This window comes from Mesoplodon densirostris, chromosome 16 (assembly GCF_025265405.1).
Source record: "Mesoplodon densirostris isolate mMesDen1 chromosome 16, mMesDen1 primary haplotype, whole genome shotgun sequence".
In the NCBI taxonomy this organism is placed as follows: domain Eukaryota; kingdom Metazoa; phylum Chordata; class Mammalia; order Artiodactyla; family Ziphiidae; genus Mesoplodon; species Mesoplodon densirostris.
In genome coordinates, this window is record NC_082676.1 from 1,081,372 (window position 1) to 1,103,220 (window position 21,849).

The following is a 21,849-nucleotide window of genomic DNA, read 5'->3' on the forward strand; positions in this document are numbered from 1 at the left end:
TGGCTGCTTGGAGTTTATTTTCCACTCGGTGCAAGGCACAGGTCAGAGGGTGCCGGGAAGGCTCTCATGTGGCTTGGATAGTAAAGAGTGGAGTTCTCTCAACTTGCTTTTTGGTGTTTTGCTGTTTTGATATTAAAAACCCAACTGCTTCTGTTGGCTGCAGCCTGCTCACTCTCAGGGAGGGGAAGGAGGGGGGGCTCTGATGAGCCTAGCGCCTTGGGAGGAAGCCCGGCAGCTGGTGGTGGCCGCTCAGGACGGGGGCCTGTAGTTGGTTTGGCCAGGCTGGCCGCCAGGCTGCTGCTTCCCCACGGCTTCCCGAGCCAGGTCACAGGTGATCATGCCGGTGGAGGCCTGGGCTGGTTCTGAGCTGGAGGAGAGCACGTGGTCAGAGGCTGCTACCAACTGCCCGCCCCCACTGGCCCCCAGGAAGGTGGACTCACTGCTCTGGGGACTCCAACACTGTGGCCATGAATGGGAGAGTGGACTTCCCGAAAAAGAAGCTAGCCCACCAGTGTCCCGGGTCAGCTCTGGGGAGACCTGAGAGAAGCAAAGTGAGGTCAGGGTGCTGCTGCCCACTCCCTCCAGTCAGTCCCTGGGGACAGCCAGGGGTGGATCTGCGCTCACCGGGGTGGCGGGGGATGCCTTCCCCAGGGTACTCGGCACTTCCGCAGGAGCTGTTACTGGAAGTGGAGCCCAGGCGGCCTGGAGAGAAGAGGCCAGGTCAGCTCCACAGGGCACTGAGCCCCCAGCCCACCGGACCAAGAGCGGGCTTTGCCTGCAGCACAGGGCCGGTGCCAGGGGTCCTTAGCCGCTCACTCCCCGCTCGGGTACGGATTCTCAAGGAACTGGAGCTGACACCACAAGCTGGGCGGGGGAGCCCGGGTCAGACTTGGTGGGGGGGCGGGCAAGGGGCTTACTTACGCCGGTAGTAGTCGTGGGTGGCCACGAGCGAGCCGCTGGAGGGGATGGCTGCCATGCTCTTGCTTGTGGGCTGGTGGAAACCTGCGCACGCGGGGGTCGGGGAGCCCCTTCAGTCACCGATGCCTCTCGCGAAGGGCACTCCCCACCCGGACCCCAGGGTCAGCCGCGTGGGCTCTCGGGAGGGGCGGAGGCCGGGTTTGTTTACCGAGCCGAGGCGGGGCTCCGGAACTCCGGGACCGCCCTCTCCGCGCGGGCGGCTCTAACCAGCCCGAACAGGCCGCGCGGGACAACAAAGGCGCTTTGTGCGCGGGGCCGCCGGCCTGGGGCTCCGGAAAGCAGCCCTGCCTGCAGCCTGCGCGCTCCCAGCTCCGCGCCCCGGGCCCTGCCCGCCGCCCCCTCCCCACCCGCGCCCTTCGGTCCTCCCGGACGCCGAGCGGTCCGCCCCGCCAGCCGTCGCTCCCATTCGGGCCGCTAGACCCCACCCACGCGCCGCCCGGGCCCTCACCTCGGCGGCAACCCCTCGCGGGCCTCGGCGCTCAATCACGGACGGCGGGGACCTGGGCGCTAGGCCACTGAGCCCATCTGCGAAGGAGGCAACAGCCGACGGCTCCACGACCTAGACGCGCGGGGCGCGCACGCGCGGACGCGCCCCCCTTATATGGCAGCACCGCCCCGCGCCCTGCGAGCTCCGCCCCGATCCCGGCCCCGCCCCAGCCCCGGCGAGGCCCCGCCCCTGCTAGGCTCCAGTCCCGCCCAGGACCCCTGCGAGGCCTATTAGGCCCCGCCCCAAGCTCAGCCTGGCCCCGCCCCTCCCGGCCCCGCCCCCGTGGCCTGGCCCTAGCTGGCCGCCCTTGGAGGAAGTCCAGCCCGGCAGCGTCCGTCTGACCTGGGCTTCCCCGGGCAGCCTATCCCGGCCTGGCCTGGGCTTGGGGTGGTTAAATAACCTCTGCCCCAGTCCTAGAGCAGGGCCTGTCTCCCACCTCTCGTCCCACCTTCCCGGGCCCTGGCCATCCTTTTGGACCCACGCCCGCTGTTGGTCCAGCCTGTCTCCACCTTTCCAGCTCCGTGGAGGCGGCGGGGGTGCCGGACGGTAGCCCCTGCACTTCCGATCTGTTTCTGCTGCTGCCCCCAGCCCTGGGCTGAGCCCCGCAGGCCCAGCCCTTGCAGTGCCCCTCTGCTCTGGCCTTCTGTGCTCAGGATGGGGCACTCCCCACTCTCACCCATACTTGGGGGACATCTGCTCAACCAGACGTGGGCCCCCGCCAGCGGGCGCCCTCTCTCAGCTGTTGGCCTGGGTGGTACCCAGAACGAGCTGTGTGCCTCTAGCTTTCCAGCCCTTCAGGGACTTCATTGCAGGTGGGAAGCTGGGGAGCCTACCCATGTCCCCCTCCCCGTTCCAGCTTGCATCCAGCGGCTTGCAAGGCGTGGGTGGGGGAGGAGGGAGAGAGGAAAGGAGGGCGGGCAGAGGGGGAGCTCGTGTCAGTGGGTGGGGTAAAGATCCCCCAGAATGTTCCCTGCAGTGCCTGGGCCCTGACACACCCTGGTTTTTCAACCGGGAGGAGGACTTCCTTTCCAATGTGGAAATCTGCCTTCCCCCCGACCCCCAGCCTCCCTCTGTAGGGAGGGGAAGTCCCCCTGTCCTCTCCATGGCTCTTTGGCACTAGGCCCTGGCTGGGCAGTCTCGCCCCTGGTGGCTGGTGGGGGGGCGTCTCAGGAGATCTGTGGCGGCTTCGGTGGAGGGCCATCAGGAAGATCCCATAACCCCCTGGGCTGGGCCCTCCATATCCTCACACCCCCTCAAGGACCCCTCCAGGATTCCTGAACCTCAGTACCACTTCTCACTCAGGAGACGGAGAAACTGAGGCCCCAGGAGGGGAGCGGCCTTGCTGCCCCTGGATGTGACCCTTTACTGAGCTGGGTGGGGGTCAAAGCTGCTGACCTCCTAACTGCGACCTGGCTTGGGTCACAGTGTGGCCAGGGGACCCTGGAGGGGGTGCAGCTACCTGGCCCAGGTGACTCTCTTTCCTTCTCGGCCTCCCCCGTCTCTTCCTGGTGTCCCCATGGACTGGGCCCCTTCTGGTCACTGGGAAAAGGACGGTTCCAGCGTCTCTCCCTGCCACCCATCCAGCCGCATCTTTCGTGGGCTTCCAAGATAACCGTGGTTCACAGAGAGGGTCAGCTGGATTGCTCATACCCGTGAGACAAGACCCTGAAGGAGAGCCGCGTGGTCCCCCAAGCCCTCACCCCAACCTCCCTTCACAGCCAGAGACCTTTGCTTCCCAGGGTCACCACAGGCACGGCCTGGCCGTCTTCCTGCCCTCCTCCAGGGCGTTAATTCTGGATGGTGACTTTACTGCAAATCAAATTTAATTCTTAAGGGCCATTTGCCATCCCCCACTCCATCCATGCTCACCAAACCCTGAGCCTGGTCGTGGATCAAATGTGCCAGGGCCCTGTTGCTGGGTTATTGGCCATTTGGGTCCATGTGGGCTCTGGTCATCAGCTCTGCTCAGGGCCTCATGGAGCCACCCACTGTGCGGGGCAGCCTCTCCCCTCTGGTCTCAGCTCTGCTGCCAGCCCCTGACCACATGTTTGCCTGGGATGGGCAACAGAGCGCCCTCACCCCAGCCCACCTACTTGCCCGGTTGCACGTGTCTACCCCTCCTGCCCTCCCCTGAGACACACCACCGATTGGAAGCTGGCAGCGTCAGGGCCGTTCCCAAGTGAGGGGCAGCCTCCGGTGAGCTTGAAGCATGATTGGGTTGGGTGTTGTGTGGTTTGCGAAGGTGGCGGGTGCCAGCTCTGGCCGCGTGCTGGGGAAACTGAGGACAAGGGCACCGCCTTCGTGGGTTTGTGGTAGGGACACAGGAGCCAGGCAGGGGCGCTGAAAGGGGTCTCTGAGTGAGACGGGGGCCCTGACTGGACCGTGTGCTGTTCTGTTCACCCAGTGCTCGGGTTGGCTGAGCACCTACTGTGTGCAAACAGCTCGGCCGGGCACAGGGAGTGGTGGTGAGTCAGGTAGGCGCCCCTTCCAGCAGAGGGGCCAGCCCAGAAGGAGGGTCCCCACTCGGTGAGGGGGGACAGGAGAGGGGTTGTCAGGCTTCAGCTGAAGAGGAGCTGGGGAGGGGCCCGGCGCTCAGAGCTGCCGGGCAAGAGCAGGGGGGCTGCTGGCCTTGGACGGGGTGGGGGCCAGTGGCAGGACCTGTAGTGGGAGAGGCAGCCAGGCCTGAGGGGTCACTGACAGAGCAGGTTGGTCAGTGCAGTTGACACCAGGAGGATGGAATGTTCCGGCAAGACCCAGGCTTGTCTTGCTCTGAAGGACCCTCAGCCACAGGGCTCTCTGCCCCTTCTGTGAACTCCCGTGTCCCTGTGGTCGGCGGCTGAGTGTGTGGGCATCTCGTGGGGTGCCCCTCATGCATGCCTCCAACAGGACTGGGGTGCCAGGGCCCGAAGCTGGGGAGGCCAGCATGAGGGGCCTACCCAGGGCCATGGACCGCTCATATGGTCAGGAGGTGGGTAAGGTTTGGCGAGGTGCCCTGTCCAAATCGTGGGCCTGGTGGTCACTCAGGAGGGGACACAGCTGGGGGAATGAGGGTTGGTGCCATTCCGGGGGCCCAGGAGGCACGCCGAGTACTCCCGGGGGAGGGGGGAGCAGCCGTGTGAGAAGTGGGAGGCCAGATGGGTTGGAACCCCTGGGGTAGAGCCATCCCATGGCGGAGTCTGAGCAGAGAGAGCTGAGACTTGGGGGCTGCTCTAGAGAACAGGGTCAGCTTAGGGGCAGGAGGGCCACCAGGGCTTCTGCTGGGAGGGGCTCGGGGAGGGAGGCTGGTGCCGGCCTTGCTGCTGTGGCTTCCAGCCATCCAGAGCCATGGGTAACCCGCCGTGACGCAGGCAGTGCAAGGCCAGGTGTGCCAGGGGCGGTGAACAGGAGCCCCTGCCCTCTCCAGGCTCAGTCCCCAGAGGCTCAGAACGTGCTATCTCAGCACTAGTTCAGAGAGGTGCAAAGGCCCTGGGGCTGGAGAGAGCCCTGGTGCACTGGGCTGTGGGTATGGGGAGGTTGAAGTCAGGTTCTACCTCCTGGAGGGGAGCAGAAGATGAGCTGTCCCAGGGGCTCCCCAGGGGATGGGGTGGGGGAGAGCATGTGGCACCTTTGTCACTCTGGGCCGGCCTCACAACCTGGGCCATCCCGCCCCCGGGGCCTGTGCAGCCTCTCCTCCGTCGTCCGGCTCACAAACAGTGCCGGGCCCCTGGGACGGCCCCAACACAGCCACACCCCCATCTGTTCCCCATGGGGCCCAGGCTGCTCCCTCCCTGGGGCTCCCTGGGCCTGGCTCAGGCCTGGGCAGCTGGGGAGGAGGGTTCGGGGAGGGGGGACAAGTACCGGGAGGGGTCCTCTGGCTGCCCCCTGCCCGGCTCGGAGCTGAGACTTCCTGGGGGCTGTTGCTCCCTCTTCCATATTCAGAGCTTGGTGGCCCTCAACTCCGTTCCATTCTCTCCACCCCGGTTCTCTGGCTTCAGCCAGCAGGGCCCTCCTGAGCCTGATCAGGCCACGTGACCCCCTCTCTGGGCAGAGCCTGTGAAGCCTGTGCCTCCGGGGCTGAGGGCGAGGCCAGCCGTGCCCTGGGGTCACCCTTGGCCGCCAGGGTTTGGGACCCTGGGCCGGCAGGGCACACGGCTGTGACCCTCTGTGGCCACTTACTGTCTGGGATTCCCTCCTGTAGAAGTGTCTTGGGAGCAGCTGCTGAGGCAGGGGTTGGGGTGCAGAATGTGTGTTGGTGACCTGCACCTGTCGGGGGAGCCGGGAGGACGCAGGACTGGGCGAGGGGTGGTGTCAGCTCAGGCGGCTGCCCAGTGGGGCTGCGGCGGGCCCATGGGGAGCCCCGGAGCGAGGAGAGACCGTCAGGATGACCTGCGTCAGGCCCCAGGCAGCCAGCGGGGGACTTGAGCCTGGGGGTGTGGCGGCTTTGCAGCCCAGGCCGACCCTGAAGGAGGGGCAGTGGGGGCCGTGTGCTGAGCACTCCTGGCCGGGTGGGGAGGCCTTCCCTGAAGGAGCCCTGATGGCGGTGCCTCCCACCTCCCCAGGCCACCCTCCAGCAGCCTGCTGGGCCAGCCTGCCCCTGTCCACCTCACTCTCAACCTCGCCAATGACTTCCAGATCAGATTATCCAAAAAGAAGGTTTGTCTTGTTTGTTTTTTTAAAAGCGAATGTGTAAAGGCTGCATTTACTAAGCCAGGAAGGTGGGGCTCCGCCAGTCACTCCCCACAGCTAACATCGGGGACCCGGAGCAGATGGGGACATGTCCTGGTTAGAACGGGGAAAGGGGTGAGGGGTCTCGGCCTCCATCTGGTCCACCCCAGCCCATGCGTAGATGGCATGGGATGACCTCCAGAGGAGCTGCACCCCCGTCTGGTGTCCTCGGAGGCGCTGGGTCCACCTCAGGGCCCTTGTCTTGCTGGCCACCCCCGGGTGTGGCTCCAGCCTTGGGGAAACACGGGGTCGTGCAGGTTCCCAAACACCGGCAGCCAATGGTGACCCGCGAGGCCTGGGCAGGGGTTGCTCCGTCTTTACGGTGGGTGGTGACGGGGTCTGGGACAGGGGCCAAGCTCAGGAGAGGTCAGCCCTTCCCTTCCACTGGCCCCAGGGGGTGATGGCCCGTGTGCCTGGAGGCTCGTGCGGGGCTCAGGGTGGGCAGGCTTGGCGCGGGGTCAGGACGCAGCACATGAGCCTCCAGCCACCTGGGAAGTGGTGACAGGAGAATCCTCTGGAGGGCTGGAGATGGCCACACGCAGGCCGTCTGCACTGTGGAAGGGGCAGGATGGCTGATGGCCATGGGCTCCCAAGGCTGGGCGGGCAAGGCTTGGGCCTGGGGTTCGGGTCCCGGCTGTGAAGCGGGGCCTCCTGCTGTTCCCGAGCCCCATCCCCTCCCGCCAGGACTGGGGTGGTGACAGCACCTTCCTGGTAGGTGTCCTGTGAAGACCGGACAGGTGGGGAGGGGCCCGGTGCTGCTCAAACCCAGGGGCTGTTGCTGTCACGGTGCCCATGTGGTTGCTCTGGCCACAGGCGTTTGGGGGGGAGGTGAGGGCTCTGGAAAGTCCGAGCAGGGCTGGGGCCCTCGGGGCTTCTCCACCTGCTCCTGGAGAATGGGGTTCCCCACCAGGACCACGGCACGGGCCGCCCCTTGCCTTCCGGTCAGAAGGCCTCTTCCCTGGTGGCAGTGACTGCCGGGCTCTCTAGCAGGAGCTGGGCCTCTGTAGGTGAGGTCACCACCTGCAGAAGAAATAAAACTACTGACTAATGTTTAATGAATGCCTACTGTGTGGGGGCACTTTGTGTGGCCAGATGATTCCTCAGGGAGCAGCAGCCAGCATCCGCTGTTTCCCAGTGTCCTTGTCGGTAAAACGGGAAGTGCCAGGACCTGGCGCATAGCAGGTGCTTAGTGAAAGTCACTATTTATAGCACTTTTCACTACTGGAAAGAACCTCATTGGTTTTTCTGCTGGTTAAGTAGAATCGAGGAGGGCTGAGCCTGCACCTGTTCAGTCCCCAGTGGCTCAGAAAGAATCAGCCCTGTTGTGGGTGATCAAGAAATATAGTTGGGCTTCCCTGGTGGCGCAGTGGTTGAGCATCCGCCCACCGATGCAGGGGACACGGGTTCGTGCCCCGGTCCGGGAGGATCCCACATGCCGCGGAGCGGCTGGGCCCGTGAGCCATGGCCACTGAGCCTGCGCGTCCGGAGCCTGTGCTCCGCAACGGGAGAGGCCACAGCGGTGGGGGGCCCGCGTACTGAAAAAAAAAAAAAAAAAGAAATATAGTTGATGAAAGGGTGAATTGTGTAGTAAAAGACATTACAGATTTCCAGCATGAAGGAGTGAGGAGGTCAGAAAGACTCTCCCCAAAAAGCAAATACAAACCTGGGAACAACTGTCAGAAGCAAGCATTTCAGTGCCCTGGAATCCCACCCAAGGCATATGACAAATCAGTGTTTATTCATCAAGAATACTGAACTTCAGGATAAGATCGAAAATTACTCAGCGAGGGAATTCCCTGGAGGTCCAGTGGTTAGGATTCCAAGCTTTCATTGCTGAGGGCCTGGGTTCAACCCCTAGTACTAAGATCCTGCAAGCCTCACGGTGCAGCCAAAAAAATTAAAAATAAATAAAATAAAATTACCCAGGGCAAAGCATCAGGAGGACCTCAGCTGGCCTGAGAAACAGCACCCAGCCAACAAACACTGACTCTGGGGTGGCAGATGCCGTAACGACTGACAAAGGCTTTAAAGAGGCTGCTGTAGGGCCTCCCTGGTGGCGCAGTGGTTGAGAGTCCGCCTGCCGATGCAGGGGATACGGGTTCGTGCCCCGGTCTGGGAGGATCCCATATGCCGCGGAGCGGCTGGGCCCGTGAGCCATGGCCGCTGAGCCTGCGCGTCCGGAGCCTGTGCTCCGCAACGGGAGAGGCCACAACAGTGAGAGGCCCGCGTACCGCAAAAAAAAAAAAAAGAGGCTGCTGTAAAAATGCACCAACACACAAGCGTGAGCGCTCACGTCAAATGACGGAGAATGAGCTTGACAAACACGTTCATGATCAGAACCACGGAAACGAGGGATAGGAAAGGGCGTCTTCGATCCTGTCAAGAGCGTCGCTCACACCCGCGAGCTCCCGGCCAGCACGGCCAGCACCGCGCTGGATGGAGGAAGACAGGGTCCTCCCACCAGGCCTGGGTAGGGAGCAAAGATGTCCACTCTTGCGATGAATATTCAGCGTCTACTGGAAGTCAAGGCCCGTACAACGAGGCAAGAAAAAGAAACAAAAGGCATGCTGATTGCAAGTGAGGAATAAAACTGTCCCTCTTCACAGACAACGTGGTGGTCTGTCCTCAAGGAATCTATAAAAAACCTAACTGAGTGAATGAGATTAGCAAGATACAAAGGCAATGGGCAAAAATCAATCGTAGTGCTACATACTAGGGATTTTACAAGCAGAAATTTTTTTAAATACCATTTATAATAGTGACACTCTGACATGAAACACTTAGCTATAAACCTAATAAAACACGGATAGGATTTGTAGGCCAAACATTAAAGCTAATGAAAGAAATCAAAGAGGGCCTAAGTAAATGAAGACCCAACACGATAAAGACATCGGTTCCCTCCAAACTGACATATAGATTTAGTGCAATTCCAATAAAAATCTCAGCAAATTTTTAAAAAAGATGTAGATCCTAAAATTAACACAGAAAGACAAATGAACTATGATAACTAAAACACTTTTGAAAAATAAGAATATAGAGAAATTGCAATACCCAAATCTTTTTATTGAGGTAAAATTTCCATAAACTAAAACTAACCATTTTAAAGTGGGCAATTTAGTGGCAACCATTTAATACATTGACAATGCTGTGTAACCATCACCTCTATCTAGTTCCAAAACATTTCATCCCCAGCCCAAAATGAAACCCTGTATCCATTAAGCAACACCCCTCCCTCAGCCCCATTAATCTACTTTCTGTCTCTATGATTTTACCTATTCTGGACATTTCATATAAATGGAATCATACAGCATGTGGTCTGGTCTTTTGTGTCTGGCTTGTTTCACTCAGCGTACTGTTTTCAAAGTTCGTCCATATTGTAGCATGCATCAGTACTTTCTTTTTTTTTCCAAAAAAAATTTTTTTATTGCAGTAAAATACACATAACAGTTTAACCATTTTATTTATTTATTTATTTTTATTTTTATTGGGTTTTTTTGCGGTACACGGGCCTCTCACTGTTGTGGCCTCTCCCGTTGCGGAGCACAGGCTCCGGACGCGCAGGCTCATTGGCCATGGCTCACTGGCCCAGCTGCTCCGCGGCATGTGGGATCTTCCCGGACCGGGGCACGAACACGCATCCCCTGCATCGGCAGGCGGACTCTCAACCACTGCGCCACCAGGGAAGCCCTTAACCATTTTATTTTTCCTTTGGCTGTGCCGCCGGCTTGCAGGATCTTAGTTGCCCGATCAGGGATCGAACCCGGGCCTCGGCTGTGAAAGCAGAGTCCTAACCACTGGACTGCCAGGGAATTCCCATCTTAACCATTCTGAAGGGTGCAGTTCAGTGGTAATAAATACATTCATTATGTTGCACAGCCATCAGCACCAACTGTCTCCAAAACTCTTTCATCTTGTAAAATTGAAACTCTGTCCCCATTAAGCCATCACTCCCCATTTCCCCTCCTCCCAGAAACATCATTTGACTTTCTCTTCGTATGATTTTGACTAAGTATCTCGTGTAGGTGGGATCACCCAGTATTTGTCTTTCTGTGACTGGCTACCTGGCATACTGTCCTCGAGGTTTACCCATGGTGTAGCTTGTTTCAGAATTGCCTTCCTTTTCCAGGCTGAATAATATTCCGTTGCATGCATAGGCCACATTTTGCTTATCCATTCATCTGCTTATGGACACTTGGATCCACTTCCACATTTTAACTATTTTGAATAATTCTGCTATGAATATGGGTGTACAAATATCTCTTTGAGACCCTGCTTTCAGTTCTCTAGGGTATATACCCAGAAGTAGAGTTGCTGGATCATATGGTAATTCTATTTTTAATATTTTTGGGAACTACCATAGTGTTTTGCATAGTGGCTGTACCATTTTACATTCTTACCAACAGTGCACAAGTGTTCACATTTCTCTACATTCTGTCCAATGTGGTATTTCATTGTAGTTTTGATTTGAATTTCCCTAATGACCAGTGATGTTGAGCCGCATTTCATGTGCTTCTTGGCCATTTGTATATCTTCTTTGGAGAAATGTCTGTTCAAGTATTTTTCTCATTTTTGAATTAGGCTGTTTGTTTTCTTGTTGAATTTTAGGAGTTTTATATATATTCTGGATATCAATTCCTCATCAGATATCTGCTTTGCAACTATTTTCCTCCATTCTGTGGGCTGCGTTTTCACTCTGTTTATAGTTTCTTTTGAGGTGCAAATTAAAAAAATTTTTCATGAAGTCCAATTTGTCTATTTTTTTTCTTTTGTTACCTGTGCTCTTGGTGTTATATTCAAGAAATAATTGCCAAATGCAATGTCATGAAGATTTTTTTCCTGTTTTCTTCTAAGAGTTTTATAGTTTTAGGTCTTACCTTTAGGTCCTTGATCCATTTTGAGTTAATTTTTGTATATAGTGTAGGTAAGGGTCCAGCTTCTTTCTTTTGCAGGTGGGTAGTCAGTTTTCCAGCACCATTGGTTGAAAAGACTCTTTTTTCCCTGTAGTCTTGGCACTCTATTCAAAAATCATATGACCATATATACGAGGACTTAGTTCTGACTGTAGTAATTTGAACCTTCTCTCTTTTTTTCTTAGCCTATCTAGCTAAAGGAAATTTTGTTGATTTTTTTCAAAGAACCAACTTTTGGTTTCATTGATTTTCTCTACTGTTTTTATAGTCTATATTACATTGATCTCTGCTCTAATCTTACTATTTCCTTCCTTCTGCCAGCTTTGGGTTTAGTTTGTCCTTCTTCTAGTTCCTTAGGGTATAAAGGTAGGTTGATGATGTGAGATCTTTCTTGTTTATTTTTTCTAACTTTAAAATTTTTATTTATTTATTTATTTATATTAAAAAATTTTTGGCTGCCTTGTGTCTTCATTGCTGCGCGTGGGCTTTTCTCTAGTTGCGGCGAGTGGGGGCTACTCTTCGTTGCGGTGTGCGGGCTTCTCATTGCGGTGGCTTCTCTTGTTGCAGAGCATGGGCTCTAGGGACACAGGCTTCAGTAGTTGTGGCTCGTGGGCTCTAGAGCTCAGGCTCAGTAGTTGTGGCGCATGGGCTTAGCTGCTCTGTGGCATGTGGGATCTTCCCGGACCAGGGCTCAAACCCGTGTCCCCTGCATTAGCAGGCGGATTCTTAACCACTGCGCCACCAGGGAAGTCTGAGATCTTTCTTGATTTTAATGTAAGTGTGTATAGCTATAAATTTTACCCTTAGCATTATTATTTGCTATGTCTCTTAAGTTTTGATATGTTGTATTTTCATTATCAGCCATCTCTAAGCATTTTCTAATTTTCTTTGTGATTTCTTCTTTGATCTATTGGTTGTTTGAGTGTGTGGTTTAATTTCTACAAATTTGTGAATTTTACTTCTGTTATTGATTTCTAACTTTATCCCATGGTGGTGGAAGAAGACACTTTGTATGATATCTATCTTTAAAAATCTACTGAGATTTAATTTGTGGCCTTAACACATGGCCTATTGTAGAAATTGTCCCATGTGCACTTGAGAAGAACATGTGTTCTGTTGTCGGGTGGGGTGTTCTGCATACGTCTGTTACATCTAGTCGGTTTAGCACGTTATTTCAGTCTCCTATTTCCTTATCTTCTCTCTGGTTGCTCTGTCCATTATTGAGAGGGGAGCATTGAAGTCTCCATTAGTGTAGAACTCTCTATTTCTTCCTTCAGTTCAGACAGTTTTCCTTCATAATTTTGATGGTCTGTTATTAGGTACGTAATGACTAATGATGTTGAGCATTTTTTCATGTGCCTATTGACAATTTGTGTATCTTCTCTGGATAAATGTTTATTCATATCTTTTGCTCATTTAAAAATTGGGTTATTTGTCTTTTTATTATGGAGTTGTAAGTGTTCCTTATATATTCTGAACACTAGACCCTTACTCATTATGATTTGAAAATATTTTCTCCCATTCTGTGGGTTGTGTTTTCACTTTCTTGATAGTATCCCTTGTTGCATGAAAGTTTGAAATTTTGATGAAGTCCAATTTACCTATTTCTTCTTTTTTGCTTGTGTTTTTGGTGTCATATCTAAAAATCTATTGCCAAATCCAAGGTCATGAAGATTTACACCTATGTTTTCTTCTAACCGTTTTATAGATTTATTGGGCCTTTGGTCCATTTCGTGTTAATTTTTGTATATGGTGTGAGGTAGGGATCCAACTTCATTCTTTTGCAAGTGGATGTAGAATTATCACAGCACCATTTGTTAAAGAGATTATTCTTTTCACACACTTCCTGATTTTAGCAATTGCTATAAAACTGCAATAATCGATTCAGTGTGGTCTTGGTGTGGAGATAGACACAAAAATCAGTGTAACAGAACAGAGTCCAGAAATAGCTCCACACATAGGTCCAATGGTGCTTTGACAAAGGTGCAAAAGTCATTCAATGGAGAAAGTATAATCTCTAGACAAATGATGCTGGAAGAACTGGACATCCATAAGCAAGAAAAATGAATCTTGACCTAAATCTCACACCTTATATGAAAATTAACTCAAGATGGATATTGTATGTAAATGTAAAGCTATAAAACTTTTAGAAGAAAATAGGGGAGAAAATCTTTGTGATCTGGGGTTTGCCAATGTCAATGGATCATTCCACACAAGAAAAAATTGGGTGCATTGGACTTCATCAAAATGAAAAACTTTTGTGCTACGAATGACTGTTAAGTGAATAAAAAGACAAGCCGCAGACAGGGAGAAAATATTTGCCAGTCAAATATCTGATGAAGGCCTTGTATTCAGAATACATAAAGAGCTCTCAAAACTCCACACTAAGAAAATAAACAACCCACTGAAAAATTGGGCTAAGGCTCCGAATAGACATTTTTCCAAAGAAGATATACATATGGCTGATAAGCACATGAAAAGATGCTCAACATCATTGGTCTTTAGGGAACTGCAGGTCAAAACTGCAATGAGAGACCACTTCAGACCCATAGAATAACTATAATCAAAAAGACAGACCCATAACAAATGTTGGTGAGTATGTGGAGATGTTGGAACCCTCCTACATTGCTGTTGGGAATGTAAAATGGCGCAGCTGCTGTGGAAAACAGTTTGGCAGTTTCTTGAAAGGTTAAATATAGTCACCATATGACCCAACAATTCTATTCCTAGATATCTACTCAGGATAAGTGAAAACATATATCCACACAGAGAACTTAGACAGGAGTGTTCATGGCAGCATCATTCCTATTAGGTAAAAAGTGGGAACAACCCAAATGTCCATCACCTGATGAATGACGACCAAATATGGTGTAACTAAGGAATGAGGTTTTAGTTGGCAAAAAAAAATTGAATGAGGCACTGACACAGGCTACAGTGTGGATGAGCCTTGAAAACACTCCAAGTCAAAGTAGCCAGTCACAGAGGACCACATCCTGGATGATTCCATTTATATGAAATGTCCAGAACAGGCAAGCCCACGGAGACAGGAAGTAGATTAGTGGTTGCCAGGGGCTTGCTTTGAGTGACTACCTAATAGCTCGGGGTTTCTTTCTGAGGTGATAAAAAGTTCAGAAATTAGACTATGATGATGGTTGCACAACTCTAAATACACTAAAAGCCACTGCATTATGCCTTATATATATGTACTTTACATGGATGAACTTTATGGTATGTAAATGACATTTCAATAAAGCTGTTTGTTTTTTAAAGGATAAAAGACCTGAATGGAATTTCACTAAAGAGAATGCACCATTCAGCACAGGGAAAATTCTTCAACATCATCGGGTATAAGAGAAATGCAATTAAAACCAGGAAGGGATAGCACTGCACATCCGTTAGAAGAGCTAAAACAAAATTTCCAACAAGAGACTGACAAGAACAAGTGCTACTGAGGGCGTGGAGCAACCGGAACTCTCACCAACTGCTGTGGCATGCAAAATGGCACCAGTACTCTGGAGATCAGTGTGGCAGTTTCTTAAAAAGTGAGTCACACGCCTGACAAATGATCAAGCAATCCCACTTCTGGGCATTTGTCCAAGAGAAATTCAAACTTATGTTCGCAAAAACCTGTACACAAATGTCTATGGTGGCTTTATTCATAACTGCCAAGGCTGGAAACAACCCAGACATCATCTAGTGGGTGAAGGATAAGCAAATTGCGGTCCATCCACACATGGAAAACCATTCATTTTTAAAAAGGAATGAACCACTGAAACACGTAATCACCTGGATGACTCTCAAAGCATTATGCTGAATGAAAGAAGCCGGACCTCGGACCTCCCTGGTGGCGCAGCGGTTAAGAATCCACCTGCTGCAAGAGGGAAGAGATATGGGGATATACGTATATGTATAGCTGATTCACTTTGTTATACAGCAGCAACTAACACACAATTGTAAGGCAATTATACTCTAATAAATATGTTAAAAAAAAAAAAAGAATCTGCCTGCCAGTGCAGGGGACATGGGTTTGAGCCCTGGTCCGAGAAGATCCCACATGCCATGGAGCAACTAAGCCCGTGTGCCACAACTACTGAGCCTTTGCTCTAGAGCCTGTGAGTCACAACTACTGATCCCATGTGCCACAATTACTGAAGCCTGCGTGCCTAGAGCCCGTGCTCTGCAACAAAGAGAAGCCACCGCAATGAGAAGCCTGCGCACCACAACGAAGAGTAGCCCCCCCTTGCTGCAACTAGAGAAAGCCTGTGCGCACAAAGACCCAACGCGGCCAAAAATAAATTTTAAAAAACCCCAAAAAACCAAAAAAAAAAACCACTTTATAAAAAGAAAAGCTGGACCCAAAACATAACACACTGTAGGCTTCCATTTACATGACATTCTCAAGAAGACAAAGCTATGGTGATGGGGAAGAGATCCGTGACTCTGAGTAGGAGGAAGAGGGAGTATAAAGGGTGAGTACAGGGGAGATTTTTAGGGTCATGGGGGATTCTGTGTCCCAACTGTGTGGCTACAGGAGTCTGCACCTGTGCTAACATTCACAGAACTGTACATCTTTCAAAAACTCAATTTTCTGTATAACTCAAAAATAAAAATATATAAATAACTTAAAAAGCACAACCATCACAGTAAAATTGATTCAGTTAAGAATTCTCCATGAGTGCTAAGCTTAGAGGGATTTTTATTTATTTATTTTTTTTGTGGTATGCTGGCCACTCACTGTTGTGGCCTCTCCCGTTGCAGAACACAGGCTCCGGACGCGCAGGCTCAGTGGCCATGGCTCACGGGCCCAGCCGCTCTGCGGCATGTGGGATCTTCCCAGACCGGGGCACGAACCCGCGTCCCCTGCATTGGCAGGCGGACTCTCAACCACTGCGCCACCAGGGAAGCCCCGCTGAGAGGGATTTTAATGAGGAAAAGGATACTTATTGAATCCAAAGTACATCCTCGTTAAGTATTTAATCATTACAAAGGGAAAAAGAGTAACTTCACGGTAGGGAAAGCTGGTGGACACTACCTCCACCAGGTGATCGAGGATAACGCCGCCACTGACGTCAGGCACCTGCCTGTCTGACATGCATTGCTCCTGTGGAATTCCTGCCGGAAAAATAAAATGTGAATCTATTCATGCAGAGACATGAGAAAAACCCCCAGCAGAGGGACATCCTGCAAAGCAGCTTGTCTCCACTCTTTAAAAACGTCTGTGTCATGAAAGACACAAATGGCCGAGGATCTGTTTCAGATGAAGGAAACTAAGAGCCTTGACCACCAAAACCAACGTGTGATCCTGGATTGGGAAAAATACAGCTACGAAAAATATCACTGGGGCAAGTGACACAATTAGAAGCTGGACTGCAGATTGAGGGATTGTATCAACTGGAAACGTACACTGAAGTATTAAGGGGTCGAGGCAATGATTTATGCAACCTTTTCTCAAATGTTTCAGAGACAATAATATAAGCAGACACAGAGAGAGACAGAGAACAGTACAGCAGACAGGGCAGGTATGAAGAATTAGTGATGTGGACGCAGGGCATAAGGCAGCTTTCTTGGTCCTCTTGCAACTTTTCTGTAAGTTTGAAATTGTTTCAGAAAAGAAGTTGACATGTGTGGACTCAACTCCTGCTTCCAACCGCAGAGAAGTGGCGGGAAGGCCAGCCAGCGTCCAGAAATGACTGTGAAACTGGACGGAGTCTGGCAGCAGCTGCTCCAGTCAGTGGACACTGGACCCTCAGGGCTGTGAGCTCTCAAGGGCCCACCCTCCTGGCTCCCTGGGGATGGTCTGACCACAGCCCTGAAGCAGGGCTCCAAGCAGAGCATGGTGGTCCCTGCAAGCTCGGAGTCCGAAGCTGGGGTGCAAGGCAGCTGAAGGTAGAGAGCAGCTGGGGCCTAGAAACTCATGTGGGGTCCCTTCGAGTGTGTGGCTGAGGGCTGGAGGGGGTGCTGCTGGAGGCCTCCCCGAGAGCAGACACTATGGGTTGTGTACTAGCTATTTATTCCCGCATAGCAAATTTAGTGGCTTTAAAAAACATGCCTTGGGCTTCCCTGGTGGCGCAGTGGTTGAGAGTCCGCCTGCTGATGCAGGGGACACGGGTTCGTGCCCCGGTCCGGGAAGATCCCACATGCCACGGAGCGGCTGGGCCCGTGAGCCATGGACGCTGAGCCTGCACGTCCGGAGCCTGTGCTCCGCAACGGGAGAGACCACAGCGGTGAGAGGCCCACGTACCGCAAAAACAAAACAAAACAAAACAAAAAAAACTCACACCTTTACAAATCAGAACTACAATGAGGTACCACCTCACACCAGTCAGAATGGCCATCATTAAAAAGTCTAGAAATAACAAATGCTGGAGAGGATGTGGAGAAAAGGGAGCCATTTTATGCTGTTGGTGGGAATGTAAGTTGGTACAGCCACTATGAACAACAGTATGGAGAGTCCTCAGAAAACTAAAAATAGAGCTACCATGTGATCCTGCAATCCCACCCCTGGGTATATATCTGGAGAAAATCATAATTCAAAAAGATACATGCACCCCTATGTTCATAGCAGCACTATTCACAGTAGCCAAGATATGGAAACAACCTAAATGTTCATCGACAGATGAAGGGATAAAGAAGATGTGGTCCATACAGTATATACAATGGAATATTACTCAGCCATAAAAAAGAACGAAATAATGCCATTTGCAACAACATGGATGCAACTAGATATTATCATGCTAAGTGAAATAAGTTAGAGAAAGATAAATACCATATGATATCACTTATATGTGGAATCTAAAATATGACACAAATGAACATATCTACGCAATGGAAACAGACATAGAGAACAGAAGGGTGATTGCCAAGGGGGAGGAGGGGTGGGGCAGGGATGGATTGGGAGATTGGGGTTAGCAGATGCAAACTATTGTATGTAAGATGGATAAACAACAAGGTCCTACTGTATAGCACAAAGAACTATATTCAATATCCTGTGATAAATCATAATAGAAAAGAATATAAAAAAGAATGTATATATATGTATAACTGAATCACTTTGCTGTACAGCAGAAATTAACACAACATTGTAAATCAACTATACTTCAATTAAAACCCCCCCAAAAACCTCAAACTCCCCCCCCCAACACACACACATTTACTATATATACCCAGCTTCCATGGGTCAGGAGTCCAGGCACGCCTTTTTTTTTTTTGGCGGTGCCATGCAGCATGTGGGATCTTAGTTCCCCGACCAGGGATCGAACTTGTGCCCCCTGCAGTGGAAGCATGAAGTCTTAACCACTGGACCGCTAGGGCACTGGCACTTGGGCCCAGCCAGAATGGAGAGACCTGCTTACTTATTTTTGGGAGAAAAGACTACAACCTACAGCAATGCCTACTCTAGGCTCATCTAAGAACATTTAAAACTGAGCCCCATAAAGAGCTTTGGGGGGACTGAAACTGGAAGCTGAATCTTGCCAAGTCGAGGGTCTTGTGAGGCACTTTGGGGTTCCCAGATCGAAACCAACAAAGCATGAAAACAAGCCCACAAAGGTCCAGTAATTGAATAGCTGCTAAAATGAGAACCAACAGTCTTCCTAGGAAGATAACAGAATCCAGAGTCTTTACAGAATGTTCAGTATTCAGCCAAAAATCACTAGACGTGTGAAGAAATAGTAAAATTTCCTCCTTGTCAAGGAAAAACACCAGCTGTCAATTAATTTCCTCCTAGATGTAAATTCACCCTTCATTGCCTGCTCAGCAAAAGTGGATCAGCTCACTCTAAAGGAGAAATGCTTAATGTAATTTTGTCCACTGTCACAGAGCAGGTGGCAAATGCATTTACAGCCAAGAGGCAGTAAAAGCATGACTGGCATAATGTACACACACTGCGGCTCACAACTCCACCCCTGTGGCGTACAGCAAACAGAAATGCTCGCACAAGGGCACGCAGGGGAGGTTCGTAGCAGCTTAATTTTCAGTAGCTCAAAACTGGAATTGGAATACTACACAGCAGTGAAAAAAACCCAAACACCTCCCAAATGCAGCAGCAAGTGTGCATGTCACAAACATGACGGCAGGTGAAAGAAGCCGGAAAAAAGAACACAAACTGCACGTACCATTCACGCAAAGCTTAAGAGCAGGCAAAGTGATGTATGGTGGGAGAAGCCAAGGGAGTGGTTGGCTTTGAGGGCAGGATGCAGTGCTCTATTTCTTGATCTGGTGGTCAGGCACGTTTGTCATTTGTGCACGTTTCTCTAAGTTGTTCAAAGGCAGGCTGGAGCCCTGTCTCCCTTGGTGCCCGGTCCTTTCCCCGCCCAAAGCCTCCTGCATCAGTTCATCCTAAGAGCCCCTGAGGCAGGTTATTCCCAACTGCCCAGCTGAGGGGAGCTCTGTTCAAAGAGCAGAAAAGGCAGGCTGCAGAGTTGCTAAGGCTCTTCTTGTTCCCCAGGGAAATTTCTGAACCTGGGGGTGGGGAGGCTGGCTTAGCACTGAAGCCTCTCCCTCCCCCACTCCAGGGGCCCAAGGGAACCGAGCAAGGTGCAGGAGAAGCTAGGTGATGCAACAAATGCCCACCTGCTCCCTTCTTTCTCCTGGGCCCAGAGAAGGCGACCGTGGTGGGGGTCGGTGAGCCTGTAGCCCTCCCCTGGTTCTCCCCTGTGTCCCCAGCCCCACTGCAGGGCTGCCCCTTCTTGGCCCGAGAGGCTGGTCCCTCCCCGTCTCTGGTTGGCATCCCAGCCTGCAATGGGCCAAATGGGGGGCCTGGCCACTCCCTATTCCTGGCACCAGGCTGGAGCCTCTGACCCTGCACACCGGCCCAGAGCCACGGCCCAGCCCGCCAGACCCCCTCTCTGCTTGCGGGAAGCAGGTGGAGCTGGGCTAGTGCAGGCAGGGCTGCCGCTGCCCTTTAAGCATGGGTGCCCGCCCCCCGCCCCGGGTGCCTGGGGAGTGAGGGCCTGTGGGGAGGAGCCTGCGAGCCGGCAGCTCCTTCACCATGGTGACGGCTCCCTGCTGCGTGGCAGGTACCAGTGGCCCCGCAGCTCCAGTGGCCCCAGCGTGGATGGGGGCAGGGCAGGCCAGCTGCCCTCCTCCTCTCTGAGGGGCTGTGTCCCCCTCTCTAGGCTTCCCTGGCTGACTCGGGTCAGCCTCACAAACCCTCCCAGACACGCTGGGTTTGGCGGGAGGTGTGTTTGGGGGCCTGGATTGTCCAGTAAGTCGCCCCGACTTACTTTCACTCGGCAGTGAAACCGAGCACAGGGCTGGCAGGCTGGTGGGGCCTTGGCTGGCCTTGGGGTCTTGCTGGTGTGCACCTGGCCTGGCTCCACCCGGCCCCGCTCCCTTCTCTGATTAGGGGCCGTGACCTTGCTCTTCTGAGGGGATCTGGTAGCCAAGAGCTCCTCTTCACCATGGAGACCACTTAATTAGCGGCCTCAAGGGCAGCTCGGTCCCCTGGGTGCCCAGCCTGGAGAGCTGGGGGCAGGGGAGTGTGTCCCTGAGGCCGTCCAGGGTCCTGCTGCCCAGGTAGGCTGGGAGACAGGTGCGACTGACCCCACATGTAAGGATGCACACCGATGCCCAAGGGACAGAGGGCAGTCCGTGGCCCAAGGCCAGGGGGCGATGTCATTCTGAGACACCCCGCAGCCCTCCCCTCCCCCCCCCACCCCTCAGGCCGCTGTGTGGGCCCCTGTGACCATCACCCGGGTTGCTGGCCCCTACCTGCTGGGGCCGTGGCCCCCCAGGAAGGCACACGTACAGGTGGAAAGCTCTGCATTCACAGGTTATTATTAACCCGGCAGTGACATCACCCACAGCCAATGGGAGGCGGGTTTATTTCCAGGGCTGACAGCTTGATAACGGTTAATTTTAGCTGGATCTTCTTTCCCCAGGCTCGTGAAAATCCCTGCCCGCCAAAGAGGGGGTTGTTTGTGTCGCCCCGCCCCAAAGAGCTCGTGGCTGGGCCTGGGAGCTACTGGAGGGGCTGAGAAGGCGGGGCCTGTATCCCTCCCCCTGCCCCCTCCCCAGAAAGTGCCCTGGGAGGCTGCTCCAGCCTCATGAGCAGGAGTCCCTTCTTTGCTCGTCCCCCCACCCATACCCTTGGCTGCTACGGGGGCCACTGTGACCAGTGGCTCAGGTGTGGGAAAAGGGCTACAGGGGTGGAGCCTGACCTGGGAGAAGGGAGGAGCATAGCTGGGACCTGGGCGGGCTTGTCCAGAAGTAACGCTGCCCCGGCTCAGGCCTTCCAAGCCTTCCGCAAGCTCTGCCCTCCTTGCTGTGTGACCTTGGGCACTGTGCTTTGCTTCTCTGTGCCCAGTTGGCTCTTGGTCCTTGGGTCCTCAGGCTGCCTGGGAGCCCCACCATGCAAGGCTTGGTGACTGTGGCTGTTTAGTGCATCACATAGTGTTTAGGATTGCTTAGTATTTCATTGTTATTCAGTACTAGTCAGTGATTAGTTATTTAGTACTATTCAGTGGTTATTAAGTACGAATCAGTAGTTAGTAGTCATTAAACACTATTCAGTAGTTAGCAGCTGTTCACCAGTTAGCTGGACCATGCGGTGGTGCAGCTGTTCACCAGTTAGCTGGACCATGCGGTGGTGCAGCTGTTCATCAGTTAGCTGGACCATGCGGTGGTGCAGCTGTTCACCAGTTAGCTGGACCACGCGGTGGTGCAGCCCTGCGCTGCTGGTCGGGGTTATGTGGCACCGTACCTCCCTCCGTGTCTCCACTGTGTGAGCCCAGTGTCTCCAGACGCCATCTTGCCCGGGCTCCCAGGGCC

The 21,849-nt window shown here is 52.8% G+C and overlaps 1 protein-coding gene across 1 annotated transcript; it reads right to left on the bottom strand.

The window, feature by feature from the left end:
• Positions 1 to 156: 156 nt before the first annotated feature.
• On the bottom strand, positions 157 to 1,561 carry PPDPF (pancreatic progenitor cell differentiation and proliferation factor). The gene is made up of 5 exons (XM_060119836.1): positions 1,427 to 1,561; positions 922 to 1,002; positions 625 to 702; positions 441 to 537; positions 157 to 367 (listed from the first exon to the last, which is right to left on the bottom strand). The coding sequence occupies exons 2-5, from the start codon at positions 974 to 976 to the stop codon at positions 250 to 252; spliced, it is 348 nt and encodes a 115-aa protein (XP_059975819.1). The 5' UTR covers positions 977 to 1,002; positions 1,427 to 1,561; the 3' UTR covers positions 157 to 249.
• Positions 1,562 to 21,849: the final 20,288 nt, after the last annotated feature.